At 43.5% G+C, this 15,424-nt stretch overlaps 2 protein-coding genes across 7 annotated transcripts in view; one reads left to right on the top strand and one right to left on the bottom strand.

Annotated features, from left to right (window-relative positions):
- Window positions 1–2,016: 2,016 nt before the first annotated feature.
- Window positions 2,017–15,086, bottom strand: LOC114601144 (histidine--tRNA ligase, cytoplasmic-like). Of its 6 annotated transcripts, none has more exons than XM_028738222.2 (14): window positions 14,702–15,086; window positions 12,514–12,727; window positions 10,910–10,993; window positions 10,376–10,495; window positions 9,047–9,142; window positions 8,077–8,202; window positions 7,733–7,840; window positions 7,479–7,577; window positions 7,108–7,201; window positions 6,698–6,825; window positions 6,369–6,608; window positions 5,223–5,339; window positions 4,781–4,927; window positions 2,017–4,637 (listed from the first exon to the last, which is right to left on the bottom strand). In XM_028738222.2, exons 2-14 carry the CDS (start codon window positions 12,616–12,618, stop codon window positions 4,581–4,583), a joined length of 1,521 nt encoding a protein of 506 aa, XP_028594055.2. In that variant the 5' UTR covers window positions 12,619–12,727; window positions 14,702–15,086; the 3' UTR covers window positions 2,017–4,580. The 6 variants fall into 6 exon arrangements, with proteins under 6 accessions (XP_028594055.2, XP_028594057.2, XP_077789641.1 ...); XM_028738224.2 differs by lacking the exon at window positions 14,702–15,086 and adding an exon at window positions 14,178–14,300; XM_077933515.1 differs by lacking the exon at window positions 14,702–15,086 and adding an exon at window positions 14,148–14,280.
- ZMAT2 (zinc finger matrin-type 2) overlaps window positions 14,199–15,424 on the top strand; it is a 28,457-nt gene continuing 27,231 nt past the window's right edge. The window contains exon 1 of the mRNA XM_028738225.2: window positions 14,199–14,444. Coding sequence (XP_028594058.2) covers window positions 14,199–14,444 — 246 coding nt within the window. The remainder of the gene's footprint in view (window positions 14,445–15,424) is intronic.

The following is a 15,424-nucleotide window of genomic DNA, read 5'->3' as shown; positions in this document are numbered from 1 at the left end:
CCTCTCTTCAGCCAAAAAAGGCCCCTAAAGTGGAATTACCATATCGATAAAAACAAGACTGTCTCTGCCTGCAGGCTTTATAAAACTCCCCAAAACCATATGCAACATACAAGGGGAAAGGAGGAAAGTGGTTAATATTAAAATATCCCTTATTTGGGAAATGATACTAAAAGGAAGACTGCAACGCTGAAACTGCAGAATTCATTTGAGAGGTTTGCTTGTGGGACTGAGGGTTGCATGCTCACTAATGCTTACTCAAAATGAGACCTGTTGAGTCATGTTCATTAATTTCTGGTCTTGTAGAACTTCATTCAGAAATCGGAACCGAGACCTGCTTACTGTCAGGATGCCTGTGTTCACATCAACACCTGTTACATTAATAATAGTACTAATAATAAATCACATAATTATCACTGTTGCTGAATTTTCCCATTTAGTTTCCCTCAGACCCCATGTGTGTATACCTGTAGCTCAGCATTTCAAGCATATGAATTGTAACGCAGTCCAATAAAGCTTAAATAATAAATGTCACAGTTTCTAAGGTGCTGAAAGACTGCTAATTTTGTTGCAACAAGCTAACACCACTAGCTATATGGAAAATATCTTCCAACTGAGTCTTGTATTTAACCATGCAATCCGATGCACGTCTGCTTGGATTCAAAATCCCACTGGGCTCAGAGGAACCACTCCTAGGCAGTTGTGTACAAAGTTGCTGACTAACCCTGTGATCTTACACATGTGTCTGTCAGTGTTTCCAGTGCAACTATTGCAGAGGTCGCATGACCGGATGATATAATTTGTTATGATTGTATGTGTGGGAACGGAAGGTTGGAAAACTTCTGTTCTTTGTTCTTCTCTCAGAGAGGATGATTGTGTGAGATGCAGCTCACACTGCTAGTATGTTCTTTTACTTAATTTGCTGTAAATAATAAAATACTTGATGCCACATATCTGGACAGTCTGGCTTCTCGCTGACTCTGCTATTAGCATGCACACAGGTCCATCGGATGTGTGTCGCTGGAGGTACGGGACTGCTGCCGCCAAGTGAGTGCGTCTGGATAGTCTACTCAATTTGATGGGGCTTACACAAATGTGTGTATAGGATTGTAAGGTAAAGGTAAACCTTACAAAGTTGCGACAATTTGCTACACGGTAGGCAAAAACCAAGTGGCACCAGCCAATCAGCCAAGTGGCAAAATTCCTACCGGGCCCCTGCTCCAAAAACAGATGGCCCCTAGACAGGCATAGCAAGGTTAAAAGGTAAAGGTAAAGGGACCCTTGACCATTAGGTCCAGTCGTGACCGACTCTGGGGTTGCGGCGCTCATCTTGCTTTATTGGCCGAGGGAGCTGGCATACAGCTTCCGGGTCATGTGGCCAGCATGACTAAGCCGCTTCTGGCGAACCAGAGCAGCGCACGGAAACGCTGTTTACCTTCCCGCCGGAGTGGTACCTATTTATCTACTTGCACTTTGATGTGCTTTTGAACAGCTAGGTTGGCAGGAGCAGGGACTGAGCAACGGGAGCTCACCCTGTCGAGGGGATTCGAACCGCCAACCTTCTGAACAGCAAGTCCTAGGCTCTGTGGTTTAACCCACAGCGCTACCCGCTATGACCATTTCTGCTGTAACAGACTAATACAGTTCACCCTGAGGAACTTGGCACTGAATGAAACCAGTCTTTGCATCTGAAACTCTCCTAATTCAACATCAATGGAGCTCAATGGAGCTTATTTTCAATTCTGTCCTGCAGGATTTACTGCAGTTAACAGGTGGAATCTAGGTACATTAATGTGAAGTAAGTCCTGCTGTGTTCCATGGGGCTTAGAACTGAAGATGAAAGTGAGCTTTTTCGATGGAATGGCCATAAATTTCAGACAGGTTGCTCTGTGTGAAAATGTCCATGCAAGTCAGCCCGCTTGGGTGTAACTTGATAACATTTTATTAATTTTCAAAAAAACAAAAAACAACCACAAATAAAAAACAATACAAAATCAAATCAAAACAAAACAAAACAGATTGACTTCCTCCAAGTCCCTTTCTTGGTTCCTTTATTAATCAACATACCACATGTCCATTGTTAAATTTGAAAACCATTTAAATTACTATAGCCCATTCATATCAAAATTACAAGTAGTCCTAAAACCCTGCTAATGTATTAACCTGTGTACAATGTATTGTATATATGCAATAAACATCTTCCATTCTTCCTTAAATTCATTGTAGGCTCTTCCTCTTAGTTTGTCAATTTTGCCATTTCAGCCTATTCCATTAATTTAACTTGCCAATCTTTTTTTAGCTGGGGCATAACTTGGTGACATCAAAGAATAGCCCATCATCAGAGCAACAGAGAGACATTTAAAAAAACAAAAACAACCTACAGAATTATTTTATTTTTAAGTGAATAGTCCTTTTTTAAAAATAATAAAATACATGAGCAACCTTTACATTTTATAGGCTCATTATGCTCAGAGAATGTGGAGACTGTACCAGAGAAGAAAGTGTGCAGGCTTTAAACGTATGGACTTCCTTTGGGCTTGATATGAGGCTGCCACTAGGTTTGTATTTATTTGTGTGCATGCATCACAGTTAACCTGCATCACAGTTAAATTTTCTGCTATATACAGGAATGCACGATACAGGCAGCGGCCATTTTATGTATGTCTGATATGTGTGCAACTGTGCACATGTGCATCGTGCCAAACCTGGAAGTGACCTGGAAATGTCACAAAACATCACAAAAGGAGGTGGGACAGGATGGGGGCAGGTGAGACAGCATTATGTGGGCCCCACTAATGTACATGGGGGTCTGGTACGTAACCCCCGTGCAAATCAGTTACTGCCTGTACAGTGATACCTTGGTTTAAGAACAGCTTAGTTTATGAACAACTTGGATTAAGAGCCCTGCAAACCTGGAAGTCTGTGTTTTGGTTTGTGAACTTTGCCTTGGAAGCAGAACATGTTCCGCTTCCTGCTGAGTGTGTTCCATTTGTAAATTGAGTCCCCCACTGCTATGGGAAAGCATGCCTTGGTTTAAGAATGCTTTGGTTTAAGAACGGACTTCCAGAACGGATTAAGTTCATAAACCAAGGTACCACTATACAGTCATACCTTGTTTTGCGACCGGGATCCATTCCGGAGCCCCGGCCGCTATCTGAAAAGGATGCAGGGCAAAGTGCCGCATCTGCGCACGCACACGGAGCAGTTTGCACTTCTGCACATGCGTGAAGCACTATTTGGTGGGCCTGCGCATGCGGCAAACTCGGAAGTAACCCTTTCCAGTACTTCCGGGTTTGCCGCGGACGTTTGCCGGAATGGATGCTAGACGAGGTGGACATTCGCAGAGATATTACTGTACAATACTCAGTAAAAGTTAGCTACAATAGTAGCAATGACAAACTTCTCCACTAGGGGGATTTTCATTATTATTATTATTATTCAATGTCATTAAGAACATCTAACTGTACATTATACACAGTATAATTTAAATACTATTTATATAAATATATATAGATATATAGTAAGTCATATGCAGAGTAGGCCTACTGCTGTTAATGAACTTCATTCCATTTATTTCAATGGGGTCATACAGAGCATGGCGAACATAGGATATCACCCTATTTTGGTTGTTCCAAGAGACACGAACAACTATGGAGCACATTGTCCTAACTAAGGATGTTGTTGTTTTTAGAGGGGGGAAAACCAAGGCTGCAAGTTTCAGTATTAACTATTCAAACCCTTCTGTGTGAATGCAGAATTCACTATTCCCTTTCATTCAGTTCAATGTGGCACAGTCCAGTGCGTAGGTTTTCTGCGGAGTGTTTGGAAAACAGAAAGGAAGAGCACTTGTACCACATTTCATGTTGCTTTTTCTGTACTCTCCAACAAAGACCAAAGAAAGAAGTTTTGCTTTTTGCCAGCTTAGGTTCAGGTAAATGAACCTGTTACATTTAGATACTATCAGGACATCAACTTGCTGTCAAGAATTTTGTCCCTGTAAACTGGTCGTGAAATCCTAATATTTTGCCTGTTCAGGAGAAATATTCTGATTTCACATATAAAAGTAGAAGTAATTAAATAGAATACATAATTCCTGGTTGCTGTAATATCAGATGCTATTCCTGTATATTTTCATTGTGATTTAGTTATGCAATGTGGATATAAGAGCAAATTTATGCTGGTTAGAAATTAGCATCAGTCATTGACTGCCACTATTGGTTTTAGGGTCAAAACTACAATATATTTCCCAGACACAGATGATTTGGATTCCACAAACAAATTCCTATAAAATAGCCTCAAAACCTGGGAATCTCCCAAATCATTATTAAAGGCACAAAAACAGGGTGGAAAAAGGTGGCAACCGAATGCAATGTGAAAACTTGCTTTCAACTTCTAAAATGTTATTTGTCCCAATAAAAGCATTGTCTCATCTGTTCTGTATTCCATGTTTCTCAAAAGTCCAGTTCTTCAAAAATGCTGAATAACTCCAGGTGGCTTTATGGACCTGCAAAATTCTCTGAGGGCACACAGCTGCCAGATTTAAAAAAGGGAAAAGAAAAGAAATGAAATGAAATGAAAGGGTTCTATTTTTCCAATCTCTTCTTGATCTCCTCTATGAAATTCTCCTTAGGAACAATGATCTGAAAAGCAGATAGAGAACATGGGATTAGCATAATTTATCAAAACTAATTATCTTCCACTGAAGGAAATTCAAACTATAAACTTTTTTTTTAAAATGAGTGACAGATCAATGGATTCTGGTAGCCGCCTTTGAAACACCAACCTCTTTCCTGCTAGTGACATCGCGAAGTTTCACAACTCCATCTTTCTGCTCCTCTTCCCCTATGATGAGAACAAGTGGGATCCCATTTTTTTCACAGTACTGAAGTTGGTCCAGAAGTTTGGGGTTTTTCTTATACAGCATCTCTGCCTGAAATAAGTTCACAGTGATTTGAAAGTTAGACATTCACACTGTGTGTAGCATGTAGTAGCAAGTGAACTGCCCAGATATTTATTTGAATCATCAGCACTACTATACAGACTTTCTACAAAATCAGAGGCTGATGCTGTCCCTAAATTCCAGGTCTGCATCAAGCATGAAAGAGGCTGGAGGGCCTGGTTATGACCTTATTCTCTGAGAAGGCTCTCCCACTTCCTTGTACTTTGGACTCAAATAATACCAGCTTCTAGAAATGCAGCAGTATAGCCTGACTCCTCAGTGTTACCTTGATGCCAGCACCCCACAGTTCAGAGATGAGCTTTATTCTCTCCGCAAGGAAGTTCTTCTGAGCAGCTGCCACCAGCACTTCCGTCTCTGTTGCGCGGATCTTCTCCTTGGACATCTGAAGGGGGAGCAGGGACAGAAGCTCATCACATCAACTGGAACCGTATTTACCAATCAAGCCACAACTCAGTTCAAGTCTTTGTTGAGACCTGGAAATTGGTCTTAATAAATGCGCTCTAATAATGCTACTTTTGTACTTTTTCTTTTTCCAATAAAGCTTAGTTTCACCTCTAATTTTAAGAAGTTGGCCATCCGTATTTATCAAAATTCCAAAATATGATTATTTTGTCACCTCTGCGCCATTCCAAATGCATGCTAGCCGTCAGAGACTTTAAGCAGACAAAAGTGCATGCAATGTTTGTGTCTTCTTTCATTGCATAAGAGGGCTGGTATTGGAGAAGTCAAGCAATAGTTCAGTATTGCTTTCTGTTGTCCATTAAAAGATGCAGCCATTCCCTCATGCATTGCTAAAACCCTGCCCTGAATATTTTAGTGGAACTTTCCCCAAGATCTGAGTGCAGTGTTAAATAAGCATCAGTGATTTTGCTTTCCTGCATAAGAGGCAAACCAGTAGAGCACAGGAAATTTGTACCTCTGCAGCAACAAATGAAGTTCATAGAAGAATTAACAGAATAAAAATCAAATAAAAAACAAACCTTGTCAGAAAAGCACCATTTAAAAGAAATAAAACTAGATATAGTGGACTTTAAACCAAATATCTGCTTTTATTATTTACTGTTTTAAAAGCCTGCTTAAAAAAACTAACTCAAACATTCAAAGTCAGGTTTTGATAGGTCTCCCTTTCTTCCTGCTGATAGGAAGGTGTGTTGTATGAAGTTTTCGTGAAAAAGAAGGCATGCCAAGAATCATAATGTATTAAATATTTGGCTTAAATAACACGTTCAGGTAATATCCATGGCCAATAGACGAAAGAAAAGGAATTGCTTCTTTCTCACTACTTCAGATGACATGTGACTACAAGCACTCTGTTTACTATCCTGTGAATTGTGCATCATAGAACACATAGAATCACTATATGCAACTCTTATCATTTCCTTTCCGATCACACATTAAGAATAAATCTTACCTCAGCATTCTGTTCTAGGATGGAAAAGATCCTTTCAACACCGATGCTCACTCCCACACAAGGCACCTTTTTCCCTTTGGGGTCAAATTTTGCTACAAGTCCATCATAGCGTCCACCGGCAGCCACACTGCCTATCCTGAGAGACTCCTTTGCGTCACTTTGTTGGTGCAGCAGCACAGCCTCAAAGATCACGCCAGTGTAATAATTTAGACCACGAGCTAGACTCAGGTCCATGGTTACCTGCAATGCAGCCAGGAATCTCATTAGTAGGCAAGAGTGAAAGAACGCCAGGAAAAGCCAGAAAGGGCTAATGTAATATCCCAACTCACCTGATCTATGATTCCGAACAGGGTAAGGTATTCAAACAGCAACTTCATGTCCTCCAGTCCTTCTATGGCCAGCTTACTCTGCGAGAGCTTTGGATCCTGAAGTAGCTTCTCAATCAGACATATCCCCCCTGCAGGAGAGGAAAATACAGAGTGGAAGAAGCTCCAACTCCAGCAGTCTCCACAACACTTGGTCCGTCAATTTTAGTCTTTTTCAAGGCTGCTACTCCTTGCCCAGTCTGAAATGTTTCCATTTCTCTCAACACTAGAGCCAGATAATTCTATGAGCACAGGAAATAGCAGCAGGGCACTTGATCTGCACAGAAACAATGCATGAGTTCTCAGCCAGTCTGGCTGTGTCAGACTAGGGGTCAAGTACGTACACACTAAATGGTGCCTAAATTGAAACTCACCATGGAGCTGAACATATTCACCAATGCGATCTACAGCATCTGGAGAAATCCCATCCTCTTCAACCATCTCATTTTTCACTTCCTTCCATGTCACCTGTAGAGGAGAGGAGAGAATTAGCTTGGCATATGCTCAACTAAAGCAGTTCTTCTCCTGGCTGATCACTAAAACTCTTTGCTAGCAATAGACCATTTAAACGGATAGTTTTACCAAGATTTATGTGACAGAGGCATGAGGAATGGCAGTTTGACAAGGCCTAATAATAATTATTATTCCACTTATTTGGTGTATGCTCAATGACAACACAGCTGAGCTGTTTTAAGATGTCGTCCAGGCTTAGCAGATTAAAACGGAATATTCTTTAACTGTTTACCTTGCCCAGCTTGTCAAGGGTGGAGCAAGCCATTTCAAATTTGGTACTGGGAACACCACATATTGTAAAGATCCCATTCAAAATACGCCTTTCATTGATCTGGAGAAAAAGAAGAAACGTTCTGCAGAAGTCAGGCACAGACATCACAATAAAGTCACTCATTTCAGCATTCCTTTCTTCCACTTTGACTTTCATCCCACTTTCATTTTTCACAGGCTTGTAAGCATAGACCCATTCTGGCCAAGCTCCCTTACTTTGATGAGGAAATCTCCAAACCGCAGGGCACTTAGGATCTCGTGCATGACCTTCAGACACTCTGCATCAGGAATCATGGGGTCATATTGGCCAGCAATGTCAAAATCCTAGAGCACAGAAGGCAGCAATCAAAATCACAGAAGCAGAGCCTAGGTGTCATTAGCAGAAATATTCAACAAACCATTTCCATCTCCCAGAAGTGCAAGGAAGGCAAAACTTGTATCAGCACTCAACTCTCTTGCAATCCCTCTGCTCCCTCCCTACCCCAGCCTGATATTTTGAGGGAGGAAACTTCCATAGTGCTCACTCTCTATCCATTGATGAGAAACCTGCAAATACTTACACACTGGCAGAATTCTCTGTAGCGTCCCGTTGCCAATGATGGGCTCTCACGTCTGTAGACTTTTGCAATGTGATAGCGCTTAAAATGGGAAACTTTGTTCATGGCCAAATAACGAGCAAATGGCACCTGGGGAGCCTTTGTTAAGAAAAATGGTGTGTAGTTCACAGAGCAAGAACAATCTTGTTTTGTCAGCAGTTTTACGGTTGCTATTATGTCACTCCTACTTCACGAATAGCTAGTTGCAGTGCCTTCTGAAAAGCGCAAGTTTAAAAGCAGTTGCAGACATGTCTCCGAAAAAGCTGCAGAAGAATATTTCTGAAGAACATAGACAATTAGGTGTGTTTCTATGGTTCTCTCACGTTAAATGTAGAAAGTATCTTCTCTCACTTACTCACTGTCATTTCTAAATGTATGATAGATCCAAGACAGAAAAAATAGCAAAAAGCTAAAACTTGGTAGAGGCAAAGCAAGAAGAGTCTCTCTAGGTAGAACATTTCAAAGGTGTAGCACAAAAGAGGCAATAACATGCTCTGGCTTTGATGTAAGAATCTTCCTAACAAATGGAATGTGGCGCAGCACTTCCCAAAAAGATCTCAACTGTTTTGGAGGCTTTCTTGGGACAAGACACTCCTTAAGCCTAAGGCATGGTGCCCTTGCACGATTTACGGCTTTAAACTTCAACATCAGCATACTTGGTTGTGCCCAGAATCACACTGGAAGCAGGGTAAGTGTAAGCACTTTGATCTTATGTGCTCCCTATAACCACAGTCCAATAAAAAGTGGTAGCTGTCTTCTGAACCAGCTGCATTTTTTAACCTATATTCAACAGCAATCACTGGCATGCAGGATACAACATGATCTCCATTCTTCAGGAAGAGGCAAAGCTGCCATATCCTAATTCGACTACCTTACCCAAGAAAGACAGCAACCCCCACTGTCAAGGAGGGTTTCCTATCCTTTGGTAGGATACAGTCAAGTCATAGCGAAGACACAGCAACTCTCCCGCTTGGTCTTTCAGCTCATAAACCAGCTTTGATTCCTCCCCATAGTGATCCAACAAGAGGTCCTTGAAGAAAAAGAAAACAAAAACTTTTGTCAAGTATGGACCAGTGTTTAATATCGTGGGATATATCATTATGTACCCCCCCCCCAAATAATATTTCCTTTTAAGAAAGTTATTCTGTACCTAGCCACAGGTAATTCATGCTTTGGTCGTATCTAGACTAGAGCACTGTAATGGGCTTTATATGGGCTGCGTTTTAAGCATTCTCAGAACTACCATTACAGAATACTGCCATTAGACTTTTGACTGAGCTGGATCAAAGAGAACACAATGCCAATTTTGCATGGCCTCCCAGTGGGTTTCCAAGCCCAATTCAAGTTGCTGGTGCTGACCTTTAAATCCCTACACAGCTGGGTCAGGGATACCTAAAAGGCCACATCCTTCCATGGACAATTTCATAGGCTCTGTTAAAGCTCCATGTTTCCCCACCCTCTGAAGTACCCTGAAAGAGTCATTGGGCTAGTACCTTTTTAGAAATGGCCCTATTAGGATTTCCTTCCACCATGTTGTTTGGGAAGGGATTTGGTGCCAATGCTGTGTAGGCAATTTGTATATCTTAGTTTTGGGGCTGAGCATCTTCTGCTGGCTTTATCCGTGCTGCTTATCACCCAACAGGTTGTACATATTTTATGACTGATTAAACAAAGGGCTGTGTAACATGGAAAGCTGACTTGTGCAACACTGAAATATTTATTATTTGCTCTGTCTTTGTAAGAACAGCCTGCTGGATCCGGCCATCTAGTCCATCTAGTCTCACAGTGGTCAACCAGATGCCTATAGGAAACGTGTAGGCAGAACATGGCTTAACTAATAATGATAGTGCGCAAGAGATGGAGAAGAAGAAAACCTTGTTACATTTATTCAGTGCTTCTTGTTTTCCACAAATGACTGCATGTCCTGAACCAGGGTATACTGGAAGCATTGGAACCAGACATGAAAGCTCCAGCTTCATGAGAAAGAACAAGTGCATTTTCTATGGCAGAAGCTATGCTTCATTCACTTGTCCTACAGATCTGGAACTAACTGGCACCAAAACCAGTTGAGTCAACCTACAAAAGTTTCCATCTTTCGCCTAAGGCTTAATCCAGAGTTTCAGTTCTACTGAATCTAATGGAATTGAAGCAACCTATGTGCAGAATCTCAGCCAGCCTTCAAGAGATACAGGTCAGATGATTTTTGTCAGCCATTAGAGCCAGTTCCATTTCTGAAAGAAAAGATCTAAGTGACTGTCCTCACCTTCCGCTCAAACACAGGGGTATCTATTGTTGCAGCTCCATGACGTTTGAAACAGCTGATTATGGTGCTGAAGATTTTTTCTCGAATGACCATCTGCTTTGGGCTAAAATCCCTGGTGCCCTAAGGGTCCAGGCAGAGGAAAAGGTGGGGGGTTAGAAGAGATCTTTTTAAAAGGAGGAAGTGCTGAATAAAAATTACACAGTTATAATAGTAACAAGAGCCAATTATTGAAGGGCTTCCAGATGCTTCAATAGTTGAATACTGAATATTTGGATCGATGCCCAAAAGCTCCAAATAAGAATCAAGTACAGCTAAAAATAATAGAAAGTGATTGGGAGAACAAAAATGAACAAGCAGCAGATTAAGCTTTTTAAAAAGCTGCATGCTCTATGGGAAATGGCTGGATTGTGCAGAGGATGATGTACAGCTTGTTCCACTGCAGGGAGGACTAGAGCCAAACACCCCTTGAAAGGGACTCTGGGAGAGGAAGCAGAACACAGAAGACCCAGATGGGTAGCTGAAGTGCAGAATTACTTTGGCAGTTTTTATAATCACGTTTCCTTTTTCTGTAGCAGTTCCCAGCTGTGACGATGGCAGATTTATTACATCTTCAATCACCTGGAAAATAGTAGAGCAGGTTTGATAAAACAGACAAGACTGAACTGTTACTGTCACAAAATACAAGCACAGGGTTCAGTGTCTGTGTTAACATTTGTACATTTCATTCTATAGGAATTTCATTAAAAGTATTCTAGGTTTTAGTGGGGACCTAGAAAGCAGGTAAGTGATAATATTTGTCTCTAAAGATAACATCCTCAAAGAGATTTAGTCCATTTGTTGAAGTCCTGAAAACTTTCCTGAGGAGTACATTGTTAACAAGCTACAAGCCTGGGACCTCCTGCTCTTGTGCCTGCTACCCTATCTATTTTCAGCTGAGCTATCCTGATAGATTCACTCTTTACTTACTGCTGTACTGAATCAGACCACTGGTCCATCTAGCACCAATCTATCAGATAGCAATTTCCAAGGCTATCAGACAGACAGAATGTGCTTTCCTAATCCAGCTACCAGAAATTCTTTTAACTAGAGATGTCAAGGACTGAATGAGGGACCAAACATGTGTGGTAAGGAAGAGCTTCAGCTCTGGGACAGAGCACATGCTTTGCATGCAGAAGTTCCCAAAGTCTCCAGGTGGGGCTGGAAGAGATCCATGTCTGAAACACAAGAAAGCCACCACTAGGTTGCTGCAAAGTGTTAACAATACTGAGCTAGATGGACCAATGGTCTGACTTAGTATAAGGCAACATTCAATATCCCCAGGTGTGCAAACTATATGCTTTGCCAGCAATTAATGGCACCCCCCAAGTGTTGCATTAGTACAACCTGACTGAAAGAAAGATACTAGGGCTGCAAGAGTGCTTTGTAAATAAAAAAGACACAATGACAAAGAAGATGGCCAAAATAACTATTACATGAATACTTTTGCTTGGCTAACATTTAGAGACAGATTTGAGTAAAAAAATGAGAGATACAGGTGCCTGACGTAATAATAGAATCATGGAGTTGGAAGGGTCCCTAAGGGTCATCTAGCCCAACCCCCTGCTCTGCTTAAAAGCCTCCAATGAAGGACAGTCCACTACCTTCTGAAGGAGTCTGTTCCACTGACTCTATCCAGAAAATCTAACAACACAGAACCAATCTCAAAAATCCCAAAGATTTCGTGATTCTCAAACAGGAGCAATGCTTTTCTGCACACCCAAGCACAAAAGGAGGAACAATAGACTTTTACCAACACTTACCTTCCTGTATTGCTGTAAATCATATACCTCGGGATGAATACGCTTCGGGTTAAGCATTTTCGGGTTGCGTTCTGCGGCAACCCGGAAGTAATGGAGCACGTTACTTCCGGGTTTCACCGCACACGCATGCGCAGACCGTCAAAATGATGTCATGCACATAAGCGCCGAAACGTGACCTGCGCACACACAGACGCGTGGACACAGGTTACGTTCACTTTAGGATGCGAACGGGGCTCTGGAACGGATCCTGTTCGCATCCTGAGGTACCACTGTACTTCAAAACTTAACAATACAAAAGTCTAAGAACTAGATGATGAAGCTGTGGAAAATAAAACACACCTGATTTGGGAGATGACTGGAAAAGGCCCGTAGGATGCATAACCGCACTGGCAGGTGCCGACTCCTGTAGGAAGCTTTTGTGAAGAAGGGGCAGATCCAATGCATGTTGGGGAATTTATGCAATTAACCTCAGCAGATGGAGTTCCCCACTGCAGATATTTCAGGTCTTGCTGTGCCAAATAGGAACTTCTTGTATTCTAGTTAGCAATAGACACTGTTGTGAAGTATACAGCATGAAGAAAGGAGAGAAAAGGAAAACTGAATGACAAAATTCCTTTTAGTAGGGAAGTCACATAAGCCGTCCATTACTATGTGAATAGGCAAATCCCGAGTGCATTGCTCCTGGAAACGATGAGCGGTTGTTCTTACTAACATGCCCCCCAGGAGATTGGACCTACACTCTTGGATGTTGTGCAATGCAGCCAAGAAATCTGCTTAACGATTGGATCATTTTACAGCACGCTGGTGGTTATGTTTGTGACATTTTTATACCATGCTTTCTCCAGAGCTCAAGTACACATTCATAATATACACACATCTTCCCCAAACCTAGAAGAGAAAGGTTAGGCTGTGAAAGGAAATGGCTGCTCCAAAGATCACTTAGCGAGTTCTGTGGCTGCCTGGTAGATATGAAGCCAGGTCAGCTAGGCTCAAATCTGCCACTTTGGGCCCCCATCACCAGCTCCCCCATTAGCTGAACAGTCCTCACACAGCTGCCCTTTAAGATGGCCAGGCTGAAGTGACAATGAGGTGGCGTTTTAGCGAAAATTAAAATGTTTAATCCCCACGTTTTAACAGATGGGCACAGAATCTGAGGACCAAGAAGGAAATGTTGGTTTGCCTAAGGTCACCACCTACTGGATTCATGGCAGATGGGGAAATTTGCGTCTCCAGGAACTTATTGATCGAGTTTATTTATATGCCACTTTTCCACAATGAACTGTTCCATATTACACCCGCTGCCCCCCCCCCCAGCCCCCAGGATTGGTACATAAATAGAAAGCAAAACAATAAATGGGTAGAGAGTTGCTTGTTACAGCAGATTGGGTTGGGGATGACCAACCACCTTATACAATGGTACCTGGGGTTAAGTACTTAATTCGTTCCGGAGGTCCATACTTAACCTGAAACTGTTCTTAACCTGAAGCACCACTTTAGCTAATGGGGCCTTCTGCTGCCGCTGCGCCGCCAGAGCACGATTTCTGTTCTTATCCTGAAGCAAAGTTCTTAACCCGAGGTACTATTTCTGGGTTAGGGGAGTCTGTAACCTGAAGCGTATGTAACCCGAGGTATCACTGTATTATGATATTCATATTCCTGATTCTCATCATTATCACCACTTTGAATCTGTACACCGCCTTTCTGCGTTGCTGCACACAAGGCGGTTGTCAAGCTCAGAGAAACAAATCAGGCAATGAAGCTCACGCTCCTAATAACAATCGGATCCAACACCAAGTAAGCCGTAATTATTGCAAGTCATTTTTAAAAACAACTGGCATCAAATGAAGCAGTATTCAACAGACCCTTTGAATCTACCGGTGCGCGACACAGTTAACCCTAAAAATACCAGCGAGAAGAAAGATGAACGGAAATTCACTCCCAGAAATTACTACAAAGCATCGCTCAAGTGTAACCTTTAAAAACAACAATATCGGCCCGCTGACCGGAGCTCTGAACGGTGGGAAATGGAGGCCGCGGAGGAAGGGATCTCGGCGAAGCCATCCAGGCTGCGTGTGTCACTCTTCAACATCTGCTGGCTCTATGTGCTCGCGGGCGGCCAATGCAACCCGGAAGCACTTGCTGAGGGCCGGCGCCGCTTCCTGTCGGTGCTTTACGATCGTGGCGGGAGAGGCGGGGGGGAAACGGCGGCGCGCGCGACACTTTACGACTCACCGGGTCGCTTCCTGGGCAAGATGGCGTCGGGCAGCGGGGTAGGTAATGGGCTTACTTTGGGAAAGGAGGAGGAAGGAAGGGCTCCGTCTGTTCCTTGTTTTAACCTTTAAGCATTTCGGGGGGCAGGGGCGGAAAGCCCCCTCAGCTCCCGCCCCTGCCCCCCCCACACCCTGCGCCCACCGGCCTCCCGTGGGGGGGACACCGGGGACCCCCCCCAGGCCCCGTTCGGGCGGACGAGGGTCCCGCCTCCTTGGCCGCCCCGGCGCCTGTCACGTGCTTGCCCGTGTTTACTCACAAGTAAGGGCCCCGAAAGCCGCGTCTTGGCGGGTGCCGGCAAGGAAAGCTAACGAAGAGCCCCCGGCGCCTGAAAGGAGGGCGGACCCGAGTTTCGTCCCCTCCCGAGATCAGCCGGAGCTGCGGACGTAGCAGCAGATGGTCTCTGTTTAACAGGCTGTGGGGAAAGTTCCGGACTGGCCAGGAGGCAGAAACATGCCTTTGCTCCGTCTTAGGTTGGTGCTGCCCCAAAGTCCTGAGGGGAAGAATTCCAAAACAGCTCTCTGGGCGCGTGCGGGAGTCACATCTGCATTTTACAGCTCTTGCTGCTTCTCGGCCACGGTTGCTTCTCGCTGTTCCGCAGCCGCTCGCCTCCCTGCTCTCGCTCTGCTTTGCGCCTTCGGACTTGTGGGTGAACTCTGGGAGCTGCTGTGCCCGCGGAGGCCTCTGTGCTCACCTGTGTCTTGTGGGATGCAGCGCCCTTAACTGCCACAGACCCCAGGGACTCGCAGCTTGGTCCTGTGGAAGTTAGCTGCGCTTAAGCCCCTTGAAGCAATCCAGTTTAGGTAGCTCAGCTCTGCAAGAGACTGAACTGCCAGCTGGGTATGAAAGCGGTATGTAGAAATGACATGGCTGGTGTCTTTTTGGAGTTGGTACAGTCATACCTCGGGTTAAATGTGCTTCAGGTTGAGTGCTTTCGGGTTGCGCTCCATGGCGACCCGGAAGTAATGGAACGTGTTACATC

This window comes from Podarcis muralis, chromosome 8 (genome assembly GCF_964188315.1).
Source record: "Podarcis muralis chromosome 8, rPodMur119.hap1.1, whole genome shotgun sequence".
Classification (NCBI taxonomy): Eukaryota; Metazoa; Chordata; class Lepidosauria; order Squamata; family Lacertidae; genus Podarcis; species Podarcis muralis.
Note: the sequence above shows the minus strand (reverse complement) of the source record. Positions and strands in the feature narration are given on the sequence as shown.

Coding starts and splice junctions, on each gene's coding strand:
- LOC114601144 (XM_028738222.2), bottom strand. CDS start 12,618: ATGCATTGGATCTGCCCCTTCTTCACAAAAGCTTCCTACAGGAGTCGG. Junction 8,203..9,046: donor GTCTTCGCTATGACTTGACT/GTATCCTACCAA, acceptor AAGGCTCCCCAG/GTGCCATTTGCTCGTTATTT. Junction 7,202..7,478: donor CCCTTGACAAGCTGGGCAAG/GTAAACAGTTAA, acceptor TCTCCTCTACAG/GTGACATGGAAGGAAGTGAA.